Raw genomic sequence first — 19764 nt, 5'->3', positions numbered from 1 at the left:
CATAGAAAGACTTGATCAGCTTCAAATTACGAGCAGTGCCACTCGACCGATAATACATATTTTTGTCCGAGAATTGAGAACATTCGGACAGGTCACTTTTGCAGCTCCTGCAGCCAGACGAAGAAAGCTGCAGGTCTGAAATGTTGCATGCAAGAGTTTATGGCTTAGACCTCTCCAAAAGCATAGCAAAAGCAGAAATTTTCTTTGAAGGTTTAAAGAAAAATTGCGTCCGAACCTATGGTGGTCGAACATTGGTGGCTTACTAGCTTCTTGGGATTATATACTATGCTTGTGTAGGCCAGAGCCTCGTAGCTGGCTTGTTCTAGCTGTGTGGGTCAGACCACAAACAAGTTGAGCTGAACCCTGAGAAAACATCTAAAATGAAAGAGGATATTTTCTCAACGTTTCAACCAACCAAGATGGTTGGTGATGACAACAAAGATGTCAAGAGCAAACAAGTGCTTCCACCAACAGTTCAAGAAAGGTTAATAGGCTATATACTTTTATGGCTTCCTATAATGTATGGTGAAAACTTTGGCTATAAATAATGTGTCGGGAATTTGAATGATTAGCAGGTAAGTCAATACTACAAATTAGTTAATATTTTTGAGGGCTCAGCTCAATGCGTACATATACAGTAGGCCATAATTACTATGTATCGATTGATTGATGTGATAATAATATAAGCAGATCTGAGACAACCATGGACCCTACTATATAGTAACTGGGCAGATATATAGAGTTATGTATACTCTGATATAATTGTTGAGTGTTGTAGTTTGCCAATGGTCAAAGCTAAATTAACCATTTTAGATAGCTTTTTGTGATGTTGAAGGTGTCAGGCAAACTCCAGTTAGGAGCAGGCAATAAAAGATTATTTTTCAAAACAGGAGAGGAACATGCTTAGGCCCACAAGGTACAGGCTTAATCTACTTACCCCAGTAGATGCACCATATTATATATAATGCACATATCAATGTATTGCCCTACTAACCCCCCTTCAGGCATATATAGGGCTATAGTGGGCACAACCGAATGTTAAATGCCCCATCGTAGGACAAACCTATTGTGTCAAATCCCCACCATTGGCTCCAGATGCAACATGGGGGATTCGACATAGCTTAGAAAAAATACTTGGGTGCTTAATGAATGATTGTCAAATGCCCCATAGTGAAGCAGCAGTTTCATGTCAATTCGCCTTGTAAAGCCCCACTTACAGGCTTTACATCCAAGGGGGGCGGTGGGGTAACACATTGGTAGGTGCATAATGAGTTTGCATCATAAACCTTGTGTTAAAATTTAGTCTGTCTTGCTTTTTTCATGCTTATAGCAGCTAATGTGCTTATTCTCAAACAATCAGGACTGGAAAAACTACAAATTGTCTTCTACTTTTATCTATCAACTATCCAATCACTGCTAGTTTATTAAAATTTCTTTTGCTGTTGTGTAACTTGTTTACCATTGTGCTATAACCATTAATCCCTCCTAGTTTATATGTCTCCTAGCAACAAAAATTGTTATGTCAACAATGTAGGTGAGAACCACAAAACAAATCAAGTGAAATATTCCAAAATTGGTCATCAACTGCTGCAGTATGCTGAATACATCTTGGGAATGGCTATGTGGGATGCTCACTTACATCAATAACTGGACGATCTTTTTCTGGCCACCTGTAGTTGTTGAATAGCTGAACTGATCAGTCTGGTATTTGGGATGTATAAGGTCTTATCTGAAGTACTTTTATATTCCAAATTATTGCGCATAATTTTGCAACCAAAGTCACTTAGAAAGAACCTGTGGAGATTCATGAACACCTACAGCCATCATTATTATATTGCTTGTTTCCTGCCACCCAACAGAACAAAAGATTATGTGGATGGGAGGTGATATTGATTATTAAGTATACATTTAACTCTAGTTATTTCAGTCTCTGACTGCTCTATTAGAGTATCTTGATCTTGAAGGCTGCCAGGGCTGTACACCCATGCACCTTGTTGAACAACAGTGGAAGAACTTCCAACTTTTAACAATAATCATAATAGTGGAATTAAGTGTTTGTTGACATCTTAGTCTGACTATATGATTATATGTTTTTAGTTAGCTGTGCCTTACCATACTGTATCCTTTTCTGTATATACAGGGTGGATACTGATGTTGTGACTGCACCGTTAAAATGTGGGTGTTGTACTAGCACCTTTTAAGGGTGCTCAGTTGCATGTTTAAATATAGCACCCTGAGGTGCTATGTAAAGGTGTTATGGGTACACCCCTAGAGTGTCAGGCAGCACTGCTGGAGAGCTATGGATACATCCCTAGAGTGTCAGGCAGCACTGCTAAAGAGCTATGGGTGCACGCCTAGAGTGTCAGGCAGCACTCCAAAGGTGCTATGGGTACACCCCTAGAGTGTTAGATATACAGTTATGGGGTGTTACAATAACGGCACTTGTCTATTAATTTCCGAAGCCTTGTTGGGGGTGGAGCTCTTTTCATCTTGGTCTGCATGTTATGCATGGTTAATTGGGAAATACACGTAACCTTTGAAATACAGTAATCAAACAAGAATACAGATAGGCTTACTTGCTTTTCTCTATACATTTTATGTAAGTAGCAATTTGTACTTATAATGTAACCACCAAAAAAATTTTAATTGTGGGATTTTATTCACAGAATCACCTATTGACACTATGCAATGGCGGATCCAGGATGGGGCATTTGGGGCAAATGCCCCCCCCACCCTCCCTAACCTAGTGGAGGAGCCAGCCATACTTCTGATTAAAATAGCAACTAAACTTTGTCAGGCCAAGAAACTCATGAAAATATGCACATTTTACTAGCATTTATTACAATTTCACCTGAAATCAAAACGAACCAAAGTCAAACTAACCGTGAAATTGTCTTTCAGCACCTTCGTACGTACTAAGCGCCTCTAAAAATAATTATCGCGTCGCAGTTGTTTAAGACATTCAGGGCCTTTAAAACAACTTGTAAGACTTTACAACTATCTGAAAAGGCCAAAATGGTAAAAATCAACAGTGAGACACTACTAAGAGGTGATTATTTGCTACTTCAAAAATGCAGCACTGAACTAGAGAATCTGGCTCTCCCCAACCACTTACAACTTAGCCTGTTTGTGCCCCTCCCCTTGCCAACTCCTGGATCCGCCCCTGCTATGGGTGTTCTCACCACACCCCATCAAAGTTAAAGTGCAGCACTTAATACACTATCCCAAACAAGCCAGTTTTAACCAATCAAAAGCAAACAATACCAAGTTTACTCTACATTACTTATAATCACCCATGCAAGTGCTTATCTTGCATAATAGTGACTATAGTACATTTTAGCATAATATTATATTTTAGCTACAAATCAGCATAATGGATGTTTTTATGATTGCTGTTGAATTTTGGAAATAGGAGAGTTTAGAACTACAAAGAGGGTGCTTGAACATATCTTTACGAGGCTTATGGATTAGGCAACACCAGATATAGCAGGTTACCATGAGTAGTGTCTTCATGACACCCTGACGCAGATGTGTTGAAAAGCACAAAAGGTGTTCACACACATTCTTTTGGGGTGTTATACATTAGAGAACACCCAACAGGTGTAGTTGTAGCACCTTTACACTATTTGTGAATGCTATCTCAACACCCCTATACAAACATAATAAATTAGGGGTGCACCTGAATTTTAACAGTGTGTTGGCAGGTGAGTTTATGGTCAATGGACAAATCACGCAATGTTGAAGAACAATTAATATGTGGTACCAAGACCCGACTACTATATTATGAACTCTTGGTGGTACTTCATAGCCAAACACTAGTGTATCTGGCTTCTTGTACTATTGTAGCCATTTTTTTAAATTTTATGGGATCATCATAATGTAAATGTTTACTATTACATTATACAGGGGATTTATTACTTCTTGCAAAAAGCGTAAAACGTCATATGGCTTCTTTAATTGGCCAAAGAATGTTGTTGATAACAGTAAACAACCACCATAATGGGAGTGAACTATACATGTTTGTGGCTAGTTAACATGTATGAAGCCATACCACGCTCTACGCTTTTCACTCTCTGATGTTGCAAGAAGTAATAAATCCCCTGTATTCAAAGTGCTGAAAGGTGATGCGCTGATGCTGGCTTTTTAAGTGAACACTGAAGTTTCACAGGCACTGAAGGGCTGGGGCGGTATTAAAGACGTGCACGGGTAATGTAGCAGTAAGTTACTTTAACTATATCACTACAGCGGGTATGAAACAGCTGGCTATAGCTATGTACTGCCCTGCATGGGCCGGAGTCACGCTATAACGAGTCAGTGGAGGCATACCGTGGCGAATTTAAAACAAATCAGTGACTGGACTCACAATTAAACTAAGAGTTGACTGCACAATGTCTATCAAATTAGCCAGCTCGCTATGGCTAATGACCTTGCCCACTTCCACACTGCTTGGGTTTGGGAAATGAGGCGGGCGCCTCACACCTCGACGTCATGGCGGCAAGTTTGAATCTTCAAACAGCACAAAAGCGATCTCATAAACTAACAAACAACTTTTAGCGAAATTAAATATATTATATATATTATTATTGATTAGCAAAACCCATTGGGTAAATCGCTAATGTACAAAAACAAAATTTTAGTGTCTATGCATTTTGGAAATGTACAGATACATTGTGTAAAAAGCCCCTGATAGCCGCAGCCTTTTTACAATACGACTTCAAGGTTGAAAGAAAATCGCTCCAATGGGATGCGATGATGAAGAAAATGAAAAAAAGAACGATGCTCATTTGAATAAATAATTTAATTAATGCATTGTAAATGGGTGGGCGATGGAACAAACTACTCCATCAACTCGCCTGAATTTTCGTGTGGTAGTTACTCATTATACAAAGGTTACATGCCCCTGGTTTCGAGGCGGAATCTTTTAGTAAGGCTGAGATTTCGCCATGCGGATTTTAAAGATTGCGTAATCGATCTCTCATGTAAATGACTCACAGTAGTGGTCGCGTGTTTATTATTATTATTGTGGGCGCGCGCTTTGTGCTTCTTGGCCTCGCGACTCATGAGTCTTGATTCCCCTAATTTCACAAAACGCTTGATGCCTTTTGTGACTTTAACTTAAAACACTTGTAAAAAACGAAAATGTGGAAATTCTGAGCTCGATCCAGGGACGTTTCGTAATGAATCAGAGCCACAACCACTGTATCATTGCTGCCAGCTGCCGGAACCCTGAATTTTAGACGTACTTATCTTGCAATTTTCTAATTGTGATTTACAGTGAAACATCGCTGGAGAGCCCATCATTAAGAGTGGAACCCTTACTTTTAGAAGTCTGGATCTCGAGGTGGATCCACTCCCAAAAGACATTATTAGCTAGCTACCTCACAAAAAAAGCTAAACTGGTAATCAAGACTATACAAAACGATTACCAGCGTTAATAAATGCTAGAGACAACTCCTTGGGTACTGCACCCATTCACCCTCGTCTTACTCACACATACTCACACTAGTCTCGTCCTCGCAGACCCATTCTCCGGGGTGGTGCTTATTGATTAGAGATTATAAGTGCCCCCTACGAAAGGGTCTGGTGAAATGCCAATACCATTTCTGTCCGAGAAATTGCCAATTCTGGTGAGTGATAATTGGTGTTTAATACTTACATAAGATTTTACAAAAGGTGGCGACTAAGCAGTATTTATCATTTTATGGCTGCGCAATACATACTTTACAAAAGCAAAGCTTACCTAAAATCATCACTTCTCATGTAGTTATTAAACACTCGCCAGAGTTGGCGATTTCTCGGACAAAAATGGTATCGGCATTTCACCAGACCCCTTCAGAGGGGGCGCTTATAATCTCTAATCGATAAGCGTCACCCCCAAAGAATGGGTCTGCGAGGACGAGAGTATATTCACACTTCGTTACAACCACGTGTTTGGGTTGTGGCGTATGCCGCAACTATTAAGCGCAGCGACTATTAATTGCGCTTCGAGAACAACAAGCAAGCGAATGAATGATAAAACCAAATAGCATGGTACAGTGGACAGAATATAATCGAAACAACAGATTTGTGAATCTGCCGTCATTACCTTAGCTGACTGAAATTTCTAGAGCCATAGACCTAGTGCAACTGGGGTTTTATGGCTGGCAGGCAGGCAGGCAGGCAGGCAGGCAGGCAGGCAGGCAGGCAGGCAGGCAGGCAGGCAGGCAGGCAGGCAGGCAGGCAGGCAGGCAGGCAGGCAGGCAGGCAGGCAGGCAGGCAGGCAGGCAGGCAGGCAGGCAGGCAGGCAGGCAGGCAGGCAGGCAGGCAGGCAGGCAGGCAGGCAGGCAGGCAGGCAGGCAGGCAGGCAGGCAGGCAGGCAGGCAGGCAGGCAGGCAGGCAGGCAGGCAGGCAGGCAGGCAGGCAGGCAGGCAGGCAGGCAGGCAGGCAGGCAGGCAGGCAGGCAGGCAGGCAGGCAGGCAGGCAGGCAGGCAGGCAGGCAGGCAGGCAGGCAGGCAGGCAGGCAGGCAGGCAGGCAGGCAGGCAGGCAGGCAGGCAGGCAGGCAGGCAGGCAGGCAGGCAGGCAGGCAGGCAGGCAGGCAGGCAGGCAGGCAGGCAGGCAGGCAGGCAGGCAGGCAGGCAGGCAGGCAAAAATTCCATTGAATTATTTTTTACAAATATTTGCAACTATTTATTGGAAGCCTTTAGGATCCTACTGAAGGCACTTTTTGGCTTGATTATACCTAACTAATACTGCCATGGTGCCAAGATGAGTTGTGAAGTTGGTTTTTTGGTTTGGCTAGGAAAATCCAAATCTCCATGATCCCTAATATACAGTACGCATAATAGTCATATATTCTCCCTGGTTTTATACCCTCAGCCATTTATGTTAGCTATCAATTTTTCTCATTTAGAAAATTTAATTTAAAATAATCTTAATTTACGGTACTATAACTAGGGATTAATAGGGGGATTTCCCTGGGTTACAGAAACCCTCTCTGAAGTTGTAACTCATTGGCTAACAGCAGGAATACCAGACTGACTTAGTTTGGCAGCACAAATATACAAAATAGATAGGAACAGTACAGGGGAGTGTAACTATGGTGTAATAGGAAAGCAAACTTATATAGAAGTAGAACTAAGATAATGCAATGCTGTTTATTATAGGTAGCAGTTAGTAAACAAGATTAAAATATCAATGCATGAGTTTTGACCTACTATATAGTACAGCATTAAGACAACATGAGAAATGTTCTGATTTTTACTGCAAAGCAAATAGCATGCACCACTGTACTTTTAAAATGTTTATGCATACATTTGTGTGGGTGTGTGTTTAGTGTAACCAGCTCATACTATAATTGAAATTCAACAATGTGAATTATAATGCTGGAGCATTCACAAATGCATGTGTAAACACGTTATTCAAATGATGAGCATCAGTTACTACTATAATATTATGCATGCATGATTAACTAGAAATGCATGTGTAAGCCAACCAGCTAGAGTTAGTGCAAGTTAAACTATATGTGCAGCTACATTGTCAGAGTTAGACTGTCTTGTGATCTATTATTGGTAGAGCTGTACAAACAATAAGTAACAAAAATAATAAAGATGATTACCACACTATAGTACTTACAGGACATGTCTGTTACCATGTATGGGTATGGAGGAAAACTGCCTCTTGAGTAATGGATGTTGAGAATGTCTTTAGCCTAGTAAAAATATTTGTTAGCTACGCCAATCATGAGCTGGCTTGTAGTAATTACCTCAGAACTACTAGTGATGCAAAGGTCTGTACAGTCACTCACATCTAAATCAACTGTCTCATTCCACCTGTTTAATGTTTCACACATATTTATCACATGCCTAGACACAATACATGTACTAGCTGCTACCTCTTCTCCTCTGATTCAACTATCTCCCGCACATCCTCAATGATGGGTATACAGTTCAACAGTCCACCTAATGTCACTAGGAATGACTTCCAGTTTAGTCTCCATGCAGAAACTCTCCCCCTTTCTGGTAGCATAACTGTAAATGTTAATAGTCCATTTGCCTGGTTGAAAAATCAAATTATATAACTGTATTATAAACAACAGTTAGTAATTCTTGTTACACAAGCCACTATATTTAGCAACACTGCATGTAAAGCCTAGAAAATTAGAAATGCTTAATTTCAAAACCACCATAATAATTAGCACAAGGAAGGACTTGCAAGATATCTCATACATTTAGTTTTGGGCAAATTTGGTCATGAATTTGTAGCAAATATGTAACAGTGTAGAGAGAACATGTTTACCTCATTGATATTACTGACTTGGTGGAGCTCAGAAAGTAAGTAAGTATAGGAATATAAGAATTCCCTATATACACGATTGCCTTATTCAACACAAAATAATGTCTGTAATTTTTTATACTACAGAGGTTATATTTCTAGTGTGTATATATGTATGTATGCAGTATACAAGGGTAGTTCCAGAAATTTGGTGACAGGTTTCCAATTTTCTGTCACATGCACAGGAGGATCTGGGGGCATGCTCCTTCAGGAAATGTTTGTATTCTGAGATTGAATTGGGTATTATTGCTGTCATATATTTAGGAGTAGGGTGCGTATGCTTGCTTCTGCTGCATAGTATCAGGAACAGGCTAAAAAGTTTGAACTTGAGATACATAGCTCCACCTCTTAACTAGATCTTAAATACTCTGAGATATGCTGCATTGGTACAGGTAAACTATGCAACTTGTTAACAAGGAGAAAACATCCTGACCACCTGGCAGACTCCTGTAAGCGTTCGAGCATTAATTGGATGGCTGCAGGTTCGAGGTTGCCCGGGTGACATACTTTATGTAACAATTTTAAACAGGCTGTAAGACTTGGAGTCCTACAGACCTTCAGCACTTGTGCTGTAAAGTCTTAATAAATAAATAAACTTTATAGGGTGACTGTTCTATTAGGATAATTGACAGTTCTATTAGAATATTTTGATCGGAATTTTTGATACCTTTGCAAATCAATTTTAATTGCCTGAATATACTTGACCAGTTTCTGGAAGCCTCAGAAAATCCTCCTGGATTTGTCCCTGGGGGGCTTTTGTTTTGCGTTTAGTAATACATGCATGTGTGGTACATATACGGCTGCATGACTGTGGAAATTCATACCAGTTTAACTTCAGTCTGTGATTTACAGTCACCTCCATCAAACAGACACTCTTGTGTGTTACACTTCTGGTCACATTTCTGATTTTGGAAATGGTTTGACCATTTTCTAGACAGCCTGAAAAACATTTGCACATCATCTATATTATATGTGTGTGTGTGTGTGTGTGTGTGTGTGTGTGTGTGTGTGTGTGTGTGTGTGTGTGTGTGTGTGTGTGTGTGTGTGTGTGTGTGTGTGTGTGTGTGTGTGTGTGTGTGTGACGGGGCCTGTGAAAACAGGGAATGTGGACACATTAAATTTGCCTACTTTTTCAAACTTTCATGACTCATAACTTTATGTACCATGGTTAGGCATGAGGCTATTATGCTCCAAAAAATGAGCATTATGCTTTTGAGCAGTGCTCAAAAATTACCTATTATGCTTTTGAGAATTGCCCATTATTCCTTAAATTATGCCACCATAAATGGCTAATAATGTCAGTTAATTGCTATTTTCATTGATGTTTAAGCTTCAAATATTCTTGAATTCTTTAGCTGGTTGCTGTATTAGAGTATTTCATTTTAATGCTTTAGTAGAACAAATAATATTCATTTACTGCTCTATTAGAGCTTCTGACTGCTCTATTAGAGTATCTCGATTTTTAACGAAATTGTGCAATCTGCAGATTTTCCTACTGTTAAAGCTTTATAATCACCTCAAAATGCTAGCATAATTCTGATTCCCACACACACCTATTTTTCCCGAAATTATGCCTGCATAATTGCCACATCCCTAACCACCATGCTAAAGCAATGAAATTTTCAGTCCTTGTGCAGCAATACTTAAGTGGCTTTATAATACAAGTTACAGAGTTTAGATATCTGCTTTCACTACTGAGAAATCACTTTTTTGTGACAAGATGTAGTTTGTGCCCACATGCCCTGTTTTCGCAGGCCCGGTCACATATATGTGACCAGATTTTACAAAGCCATTCCAAATCGCACATCAAGCAAAATGAAACTAACACCACTAGTGGATAGCTACACTATCATACTACTAGTTTTGACCCTCACTACTACTCAAACTACTCGAGGGTGGTTTTAATAGACATCTTTTCTGGTTGGTATGCAGAGCTCGAATGGTGGCTTCAGCCCTTGTGAAGGACAAGAATCAGTGGTTTACTGGTGGATGGCCTGATAATGTTGGCCAAACAATTTTTCTGTTGATTTTGCTGCATATCAGCCACTAAGAAACCAGCACAGCCCAGTAATCTCATTTCTGGACTTAAATCATTGTCTGCCTCCATTTTGAAGTCTATCTCTCGCCCAACCCACCACCCTCACCCTCCTCCCCTCTGTGGGCACTTGTGATGCTACTTTACTCATCCATCTGCTCAGATGTTCTATCTTAATTATTTGGCAGGAAACTCTACAAGCAGCTGCAAGTACTGGGAGTGGTCTGAAATGTAATAGATTAATGCATTTCGTGTGTAAATTTCATACATGTGTTTGCTATTATGCTGACTTGAAAACTGTTTACCTTGAAATTTCTAATGTGCGATTTGGAATGTTTTTCCAACATATAATATGTAATAGTTATACCACGGGCACGAATGCTTTGCCTGATATATACACACTTTCCAGAGGGCAGCAGGCCCAACAGTGCATATATCAGACAATGCACGAGTGACCATGGTATAACTAATATGTTCTACTTTGACACACTCAGCCATTGCACACCTAATAGGATTGTAGTATCTAGGAAACCAAGTAAGCTGTGATTGTGGGGTTGAATTTTGCTAAACAAGATGTATTCATGGGATGGAATTTTAATGCATCAACAGTAGTTTAATGGTTATTACTGTAAATACAGTAATAACAGAAACATGATTTAATTAAGTAATCAACACATACATTTCTGATATACATAACAGCATAACAACTGACTTATTTGATGCATGTTGCTAAATTCCATCTCACAATCACACCTTGTTTGGTAAAATTCAATCCCACAATCACAGTTTACTTGGTTTCCTGTATAAGAGAAGAGACATAAAAACATAACTAAACAGAAATCTGATGATATCTGGGTGAGATACTGCAAACCTATTAGGTGTGCAATGTCTTGAGTTAATGAGATATATGCACTGTCTTAATGAGATATATGCACTGTCTTAATGAGATATATGCACTGTTTACAGTGTGTATATCTTACACTGTTTACAGTGTGTATATCTCGTTAAGGCAGTGCATATATATATACATATATCTTATTAACATTTTGAGCCAGTGCAATATGTGATATATATGCACTGGCTTCCCTTTGATCTGAGGTGTCAAAGTGGTATATATATACGCATATCAGTGTATAAAGCCATGTATATAGTTAAAGAATTTTAAATTTGATTAGGGATCATAGAAATTAAAAGTATTGAAACAAGGAGGTCGCCTACACCTGGTGGACATTTAATCCTTAATTCAGTCTATATACCCACGAATGAATGTCTATTAGTATATCTTCAGGCGTAGGTGACATATTTATTTCTATGATCCCTAATCAAGCTTTAAATTCTTAATTTTTGCATATACTTGTTTGTTTACCTTTTGTAACATTATTATGACTAGTGGCCCACACATACTGCATTAGAATGAAAGGAATGGCACCAGGCTTATTGTTTTTGTCTGAGCACATGCCCAACTATAAATTAATGAAATAGCAAAGTGACCATTATATGCTTCATTTTCAGCTATGTTCAGCCTGTTACATGACTTTTTTACTAATGAAGAACACTACAGGAGAAAGACCTCTGCAATCAATCTAGTAACTCAGCCAGTAACTCAGAGGATTCCCATCAAATTTAGGGAATCCATCATGCATTGCTACCACAAATCAACATCTTGTGCTGTCAGTAAAGATAAATGGGACACAGAGAAGACACAGGTAAGTTCATGAAGCATGCACATAGTACTGTGGTATGTCAAAGGCACCTGTCAGGCTGAAGCGACATCGAACAGTAAAAATCAATCCCCTAGCCTTAGCCATTATTGAGTCATACTGAAGGAACTTTTGGGCATGATTATATCTAACCAATACTGCCAAGGCATCATGAAAGTATTGTGAGGCTAGTTTTAGGGTAATGTTTTGGCCAGAAAATACCAAACCTTTATGATTCCTAATATACAGTACTATCGTACTGTATGATTTATCAACCATAAATTTACCATATAATTAACATGTTAATTGTCATGTGCTGATAAAATACTAATGCAGTTGGCATGGACCTACAGACTTATTGTTTTGAAGATAAATTTCACAGAGACTTGTATAGTATGAGAATTGTGGCCTCATTTGCCAAGTGCATTGTCACTCAAATGCAAATACTCCTAATTTTACGTAATATTATTATTATTAGCAAAACTCAGTTGCAAGTAGGTAATAGCTGTGTCAAGCTTGCGTGAGAAACCAGAAATATTATTAGAACTATCATTTGTGTACATTGACAATAGTCCATCATATTAATAAGTCACAACTGACTGACCTGTAAGGACACACTGGCAGACAATCTTTACCATCCAGAAGACATTCTGTAGTAGCACACTCACTATCACACACTCCATTGCTGAATAACTCCTGACAAGATTTACCATCAACCATCACTGTACACTGACTCCAGGGGTCTTCTGTCTTGATCAGATGACACTCATCACTGTCCCAGTGACATTGCTCATTATTACATTCATCCTAATATCAAATGATAACATGTGAATTATGTATACATGTTTGCACTTTGGTCTTTTGTAATTGTGAGCATATACTGCACATAGTAATTGCTTTGTAATGGGTCATGTACTTAGCCTGCCATCAAACCTTATATGAATCAGAATAATTATATTATTCACAATCTCATATTAGTAGTTTATGATGTAAAATTTGCAGAGCAGTATAACTGCTTTTGTGTATTTTGAGCTGTGTATTGCCATGATTATCCAAATATAGGTAGTTAAAGTGAGAAGAGAGCCTGTGTTGCATAGTGCAAGACTGAAATGATTTCTAACTAATTATGGGGATCCGGGTGAATATTTTTGATACACAGCTGTGACAAGATTGAATCTGGAAGCAATTTGAGAGAAATGACTACAACATGGAAGTAATTTAAAGAAATGCAAGTCGAAGGGATGGAATTAAAAACAAAAACTAGAGAATTATGTATAGTTATGTACAAGTCAATTTTTAGAGTCAACTGTATTATAAGATTTTATGGCAGTTTTATTTAATAGTGTGTGGACAGTAAAATTAAAGCCATAACTATGAGTTGGATTATAAGACATAATCAAAAAGTGGACCACTAGCTAAATGGAAAATTTTTGAAAATGACTATCGAATCTTGAGGTGCTTTTTGTCAAATCCCCCGTATACAACAAACTAAAAGAGAGGTAAGATGCATAACAAATAATATTAATATGTAACTTTGACTTTATACTTTCTCTGCTATTTTAGCCTGACTTTTACAATTAACCCAATGACCATTTACAACTAGCCAAGTCATTTACAATAGACTTTCTATTTATTATTATATTATTATTATTAATTAATTAATAAAGCCCACCAGGGGAAACACACACTAATGTGCATTACAAATCACAAATGTTTAATTTAGCTATAATGTTCTTAGGATGCATGCTGAATTTAAACATTAATGTGGACACCTGAAAAGTGTTATGATTATAATATAAATATTATACTCTTGAATTTTAACAGTGTGATTGGTTAAAAATACTGTGGATAGATTCAAAGAATGTGAGAGGTACTTTTGGGCAATTACCTCATGGGAGACTTGTTTGCCTGCCCCTGTGATTATCCCATACTGAAGAAAGAAATTGAGTCCGTTGAAGGGACTAATGACAGCATTGTGTTAGAGAAATTGATCACAGATTGTAAAATGTTCTAACACAATCAGAATGACACAGTTTCCAGATCCAACTAAATTCAATTTTTGGACCAACAAAGGGGATTGTACAATAATGGGGGCAATCAGGAGATATAGGCTTTACATCAGGTCTCAAGGTCTACATCTGATTGAACTAGGCAAACCATTCATAGACAATCTGCATGGCAAAGTGAAGTCTAAGCAGTCCACTAAAATCCTGAGGATTACAAAAGGCTTTCTGTTTTTGTAAATTTCGAAACAAATACACTGGAATCTACAAGCTTGGCAAGTTAAGGCCTCACAGATATGGCACTACCAATGCGATGTATGTGTTTGGTGATGCTGGTCTTGGCAAGACTTCCTCAATTCAGAGAACTCTGTCAACTATCCACAAGCTCTATCCTGAAATTGACTTTTATGCCAAGATGGGTGGTCTCAGTAGGTTCTGTGATTGCTTTGACAATGAATTGATTGATTTGCTGGCTTGATGATCTTGTTGTCCCCAATATTGGCAAAGATGGTGATGAAGAGTTTGTCCAAAGGCTGAAGAATGTTTTGTTGAATTGAAACATGGCTCCATGGTCTTTCATTCTCTGTTGTGTATTGTCAACTGCAACCATGACCTTGAACAGCTTGCCAAAGCCTGTGGTGATGACAACTATGATGCAATGCACAGGAGATTCACTAGACCAATTGATCCAGTTGAATCAAAGTAACTTCAAAATTTGAGGGAAGGAAGCTTTTGCCAGTCCAGTTGTTGTGTATCATCAAAGACAATTAATTTCAAGGATATTGTGCATACTGACATTAAGAAAGTCTTGTGTGAAATCCCTCCTCACAAAGAGACTGTGTACATCTGAGCTGAAATTACATATATGGATGATAAATCATGTATTGTTGTAATCATGTATACTTATACAATTATTAAAGTCATTATTGATTATGTGGTCCTTCCCATCCATTGCATTACTTTGAGCCTCAACCACTATAGTTAAAGATGAACATTAGAGAGTGACAGACTAGCTATCTTTTTGTTCTTTTTTGGACAGATGCCAGCTACTAGTGCCTTTCCAGGACTGCATGCTTTTTGACCAGCTTCTCATGATCACTCTTTCAAATGTTCATCTTTAACTATAGTGCAATGGATGGAAAGGACCACTAAATGAATGCAATGAATAATGACTTTAATTTATAAGTATACATGATTACAACAATACATGATTAAGCATCCAAATAAGCTTGTAATTAAGCTCTACTCCTATTGATGTACACACAGTCTCTGTGAGGAGGGATTTTATACAAGTCTTTCTTGATGTCAATATCCACAGTATCCTTGAACCTGTCTTTGATGACACACAACAACTGGACTGACAAAAGCTTCCTTCCCTCAAACTTTGAAGTTGCTTCAATTCAACTGGATCAATTGGTCTAGTGAATTCCTGTGCATTGCATCATAGTTGTCATCACCACAGGCTTTGGCAAGCTGCTCATGATCAGGGTCATGGTTGTAGCTGACAATACACAACAGAGAATCAAAGACCATGGAGCCATGCTTTAATTCAACAAAACATTCTTCAGTCTTTGGATAAATTCTTCATCACTGTGTTTGTCAATTTTGGGGACAAGGGGATCATCAAGCCAGCAAATCAACTCATTATCAAAGCCATCACAGAACCTACTGAGACCACCCATCTCAGCATAAAAGTCAAGTTCAGGATAGAGCTTGTTGGACAGTTGACAAAGTTCCCTGGATTAAGGAAGTCTTGCCAGACCAGCATTACCAAACACATAAATCACATTGGTTGTGCCTGGTTGTGCCATATCTGTGAAATCTAAACTTGCCAAGTTTGTAGATTTCAGTGTACTTGTTTGGAAATATTCAGCAAAAACCTCAGAAAGCTTTTTGCATCCTTTATCATTTTCAGCATTTCAGTGGACTGCTTAGGTTTCACTTTGCAATGCAGTTTGTCCATGAATGGTTTGCCTTGATGTAAAGCTTAATCTCTTGATTGCCCCCATCATTGTACAACCGCCTTTGTTAATTGGATTAATCCAACAATTGAACTTGATTGGGTCTGGGAACTGTGTCATTCTGATTGTGTTGTAGCATTTGACAATCTGTGATCAAATGCTCCAACACAATGCTGTCATTAGTCTGTAATCATGATCTGACTTTGGACAGCACATGCACCCTTCAAAACTCAATTACTCTTTTCTTTCTTGGAAGTATGGGATAATCACAGGGGTAGATAAACAAGTCTCCCATGAAGTAATTGCACCTCTCATGTTCTTGTCATGTTTACTACTCAGCTGCAATAAAACATTCACCAGCAGCAGCAGCAAGATCATCATCAGGTTTATCATTGCTCTCACCAATATAGACACAGTAGGCACTCCATCAACAACTACTCCATCATCAGCTTTTCGCTTTGGAGATGGTTCAGGAGACAGTTCAGCAGATGGTTTAAGTGATCTTGTTTCATTATTTGCCAGGCAGACTATTTCATCAGTTTGTCGTGGTCTCTTTGTCTGAACTGAAACACCACTCTCATACCTGTCCAATTCATTCTGTTGAGCTGGAGTAGGCCAAAACACAGTCTTGCCAGTGTGGTGAGCATGAAGAATCTTTTGTTGTTCATAATTAGGGTTGAAGTAGGGAAATTTCTCCTTGATCTTCGTGATTACAATTGGATTCTTCATCAGACACAAGCCCTTGTAGAGACAATGATGACATTCAGCCCATTCCTGGCATCTCTTCAATCTCTTTTGATGTTCTTCCAACTCAATCTCAGCTATCCTGTCCATTTGAGCATAGAATTCATCTTCATTTTCATAAGCCATCTCTCACCTACCACTAGGCAGCAGAGAGTTCAGTCAGAAGCTGAATGAGAAGTGAGAGCAAGCAGACTCCTTTTATACTTTTTGAGTGTCACAGGATTAAATTCTGATTGGTTAAAAATACTGTGATTTGATTGGATAGATTCACAGGATATGATTGATCCTGGCAACCAGAAAAAGTGCTGCTTGACAACAGACATAATGATGTCACATAACAAATTAAATCAGGGCTCAACATTCAAATAATGGAGGGGAAGTTAGAATTTTGGAGGGAACTTATGTAAAAGCTCAAGTGAAGGGATAGAGTGTAAGGTCAGGCAGAGTATCTTACTACTCTCAAGAAGACATGACATCATGTATGCCCTCAGGAAGTTGGTTGTCTGACTTCACACTCTATCCCTTCATTTCAGCCTTTACATGAGTTCCCTCCAAAAGTCAAACTTCCCCTCCATTATTTGAATGCTGAGCCCTGATTTGACTTATTGTGTGACATCATTATGTTTGTTGTCAAGCAACACTTTTTCTGGTTGCCAGGATCAATCATATTATGTAAATCTATCCAATCAAATCACAGTATTTTTTAACCAATCAGAGTTTAATCCTGTGACACTAAAAAACTATAAAAGGAGTCTGCTTGCTCTCATTACTCATTCAGTTTCTGACTGAACTCTCTGCTGCCTAGTGGTAGGTGAGAGATGGCTTATGAAAATGAATTTTATGCTCAGATGGACAGGATGGTTGAGATTGAGTTGAAAGAGGATCAAAGGAGATTGAAGAGAGGCCAGAATGGGGTGAATATTCCTTATCTCTATAAGGGCTTGTGTCTAGAGAATCCAATTTAAATCATGACGGTCAAGGAAAAATATCCCTATGTATGAACAACAAAAAGTTCTTCATGCTCACTATACTGGCATGACTGTGTTTCAGCTACTCTAGCTCAACAGAAAGAATTGGACAGATGAGAGTAGTGTTCCAGTTCAGATGAAGAGATCAAGACAAACTGATGAAATAGTCTGCCTGGCAAATTATATATGAAACAGGGCTTCAACCATATGTTGAACTGTCTCCTGAACCATTTCCAAAGAGAAAGCTGTCCATTTTGTTGATGATGTGCCTACAATGTCTATTATGCCAGATATTGGTGAGAATGATGAACCTAATGATGTTACTGCTGGTGAATGCTTTGCTGCAACTGAATCTAGCAAACACAATAAGAATGTGAGAGGTACTTATTAGGAAATTACTTCATAGGAGACTTGTTTGCTACCTCTGTGATTATCCCATACTTTGAAGAAATGATTAAGGAGTAATTAAGTCCGTTGAAGGGTCTGCTGTCCACAGATGCCCAAAGTCAGATCAAGATTACAGACTAATGACAACATTGTGTTGCGGAGCATTTGATCACAGATTGTCAAATACTCTAATGCAATCAGAATGACACAGTTCCCAGACCCAATTAAGTGCAATTGTTGGATTAATCCAGTTAGCAAAGGTTATTGTACAATGATGGAGGCAATCAAGAGATTAAGCTTTACATCAAGGCAAACCATTCATGGACAATCTGCATTGCAAAGTGAAACCTAAGCAGTCCACTGAAATGCTGAAAATGATGAGCATGGAGATGCAACAAACATGGAAATGAAGAGTTTGTCCAAGGCTGAAGAATGTTTTGTTGAAGTGAAACATGGAATTGCATGGTCTTTGATCCTGTTGTGTATTGTCTGCTGCAACCGTGACCCTGAAAAGCTTGCCAAAGCCTGTGGTGATGACAACTGTGATGCAATGCACAGCAGATTCAATAGACCAATTGATCCAGTTGAATCAATGTAACTTCAAAGTTTGAGGGAAGGAATCTTTTACCAGTCCAGTTGTTGTGTGTCATGAAAGACAAGTTCAAGGGCATTGTCGACACTGACATTAAGAAAGTTTCATGTGCAATTTCTTCACAGAGACTGTGTACATCAAACGTAGAGCTTAATTACAAGCTTATTTGGATGATAAATCATGCATATTATAGTTACATACTTACTGTTATCAATATTTGTGACCCAATTTGGAAAACCATCCTTAAAATGAGGCACTGAATGTTTATCTATCTTGCGTTAAAATTTCAGCTTGACATCTTGAAGGGTTCCAGAGATATGGTTAATTTACTGTCTAATTCATTACAAAGTAGCTTTTCATAGTAATACACTGAGTTCTTTGAATGATTAAGTGCGACAAATGGTGACAAATCATTTTTTTCACATTCCTACTATTTAAAATATATATAAGAAACTCCTGATAGTTAAATAAAGTGTTCTTGGTCCTTTTCTTCAATTAAATAACATGTGTATCATTGTCTAAATACTTAATTTTATCCATTCCATCACCTGTACAAATTACTCCATTTGTAAGTTAGTTGGTGTCCCACGCATTGTGAAATCACTACATGGGCTGGTAAAATTAACCATATCTCTTAGCAAAAAGAAGCTTTGGTTGTGAAACTTCACAGCAATAGATCTTTATCCAAATGTGCAAAAATTAATTAGAAAAAATTGCTGAAATTTTCAATTCAGGTTCGTGCAACTTTTGCATGTGCCCAAAAGGATGGATGGTTTTCCAAAATTGGATCACATTTGATGATTTAGCAACAATAAAAAAAAATGAACAAAGTTATTTCAGTCCAGTCTTCTTCAGCTATCTTCTCCCGTCACAACTATTCTTCATTTTACTATAAGTATAGCTCAATATTAAGAACAATAATATTCAGGGCCGCCCAGAGAAATTAAGGGGCCCAGGGCAAAGAGTTAAAGTGGGGCCCTTCGCACAAGCTGTAAGTTGAAGACCAAAAAAAAAAAAAAAAGGTCACAACCTGCTGACAATGACAATAACTACCCATCACCAA

General features: G+C 38.6%; 1 protein-coding gene across 4 annotated transcripts; it reads right to left on the bottom strand.

Moving 5' to 3' along the window:
* Positions 1-7329: 7329 nt before the first annotated feature.
* Positions 7330-16961, bottom strand: LOC136266860 (uncharacterized). 4 transcript variants are annotated; one of them, XM_066061883.1, is made up of 8 exons: positions 16368-16961; positions 12757-12853; positions 12651-12696; positions 9136-9250; positions 7872-8032; positions 7743-7809; positions 7613-7688; positions 7330-7554 (listed from the first exon to the last, which is right to left on the bottom strand). In XM_066061883.1, exons 1-8 carry the CDS (start codon positions 16878-16880, stop codon positions 7523-7525), a joined length of 1107 nt encoding a protein of 368 aa, XP_065917955.1. In that variant the 5' UTR covers positions 16881-16961; the 3' UTR covers positions 7330-7522. The 4 variants fall into 4 exon arrangements, with proteins under 4 accessions (XP_065917955.1, XP_065917956.1, XP_065917953.1 ...); XM_066061884.1 differs by having other exon boundaries at positions 16413-16960; XM_066061881.1 differs by having other exon boundaries at positions 12651-12853; positions 16368-16959.
* Between the last annotated feature and the right edge of the window lie 2803 nt (positions 16962-19764).

The sequence above is a fragment of the Dysidea avara genome, chromosome 9, assembly GCF_963678975.1.
Source record: "Dysidea avara chromosome 9, odDysAvar1.4, whole genome shotgun sequence".
NCBI classification, from domain to species: Eukaryota; Metazoa; Porifera; class Demospongiae; order Dictyoceratida; family Dysideidae; genus Dysidea; species Dysidea avara.
Note: the sequence above shows the minus strand (reverse complement) of the source record. Positions and strands in the feature narration are given on the sequence as shown.

Bases quoted from the DNA above. Each gene is read 5' to 3' on its own strand.
- LOC136266860 (XM_066061881.1), bottom strand. From the start codon at position 16,880: ATGGCTTATGAAAATGAAGATGAATTCTATGCTCAAATGGACAGGATA. The intron at 9,251-12,650 runs GTCAGTCAGTTG...AATGTTTTTCAG, and splicing joins CTGCCAGTGTGTCCTTACAG to GCTGTCTAGAAAATGGTCAA. The intron at 7,555-7,612 runs GTAAGTACTATA...TTGTTTGTACAG, and splicing joins CATGGTAACAGACATGTCCT to CTCTACCAATAATAGATCAC.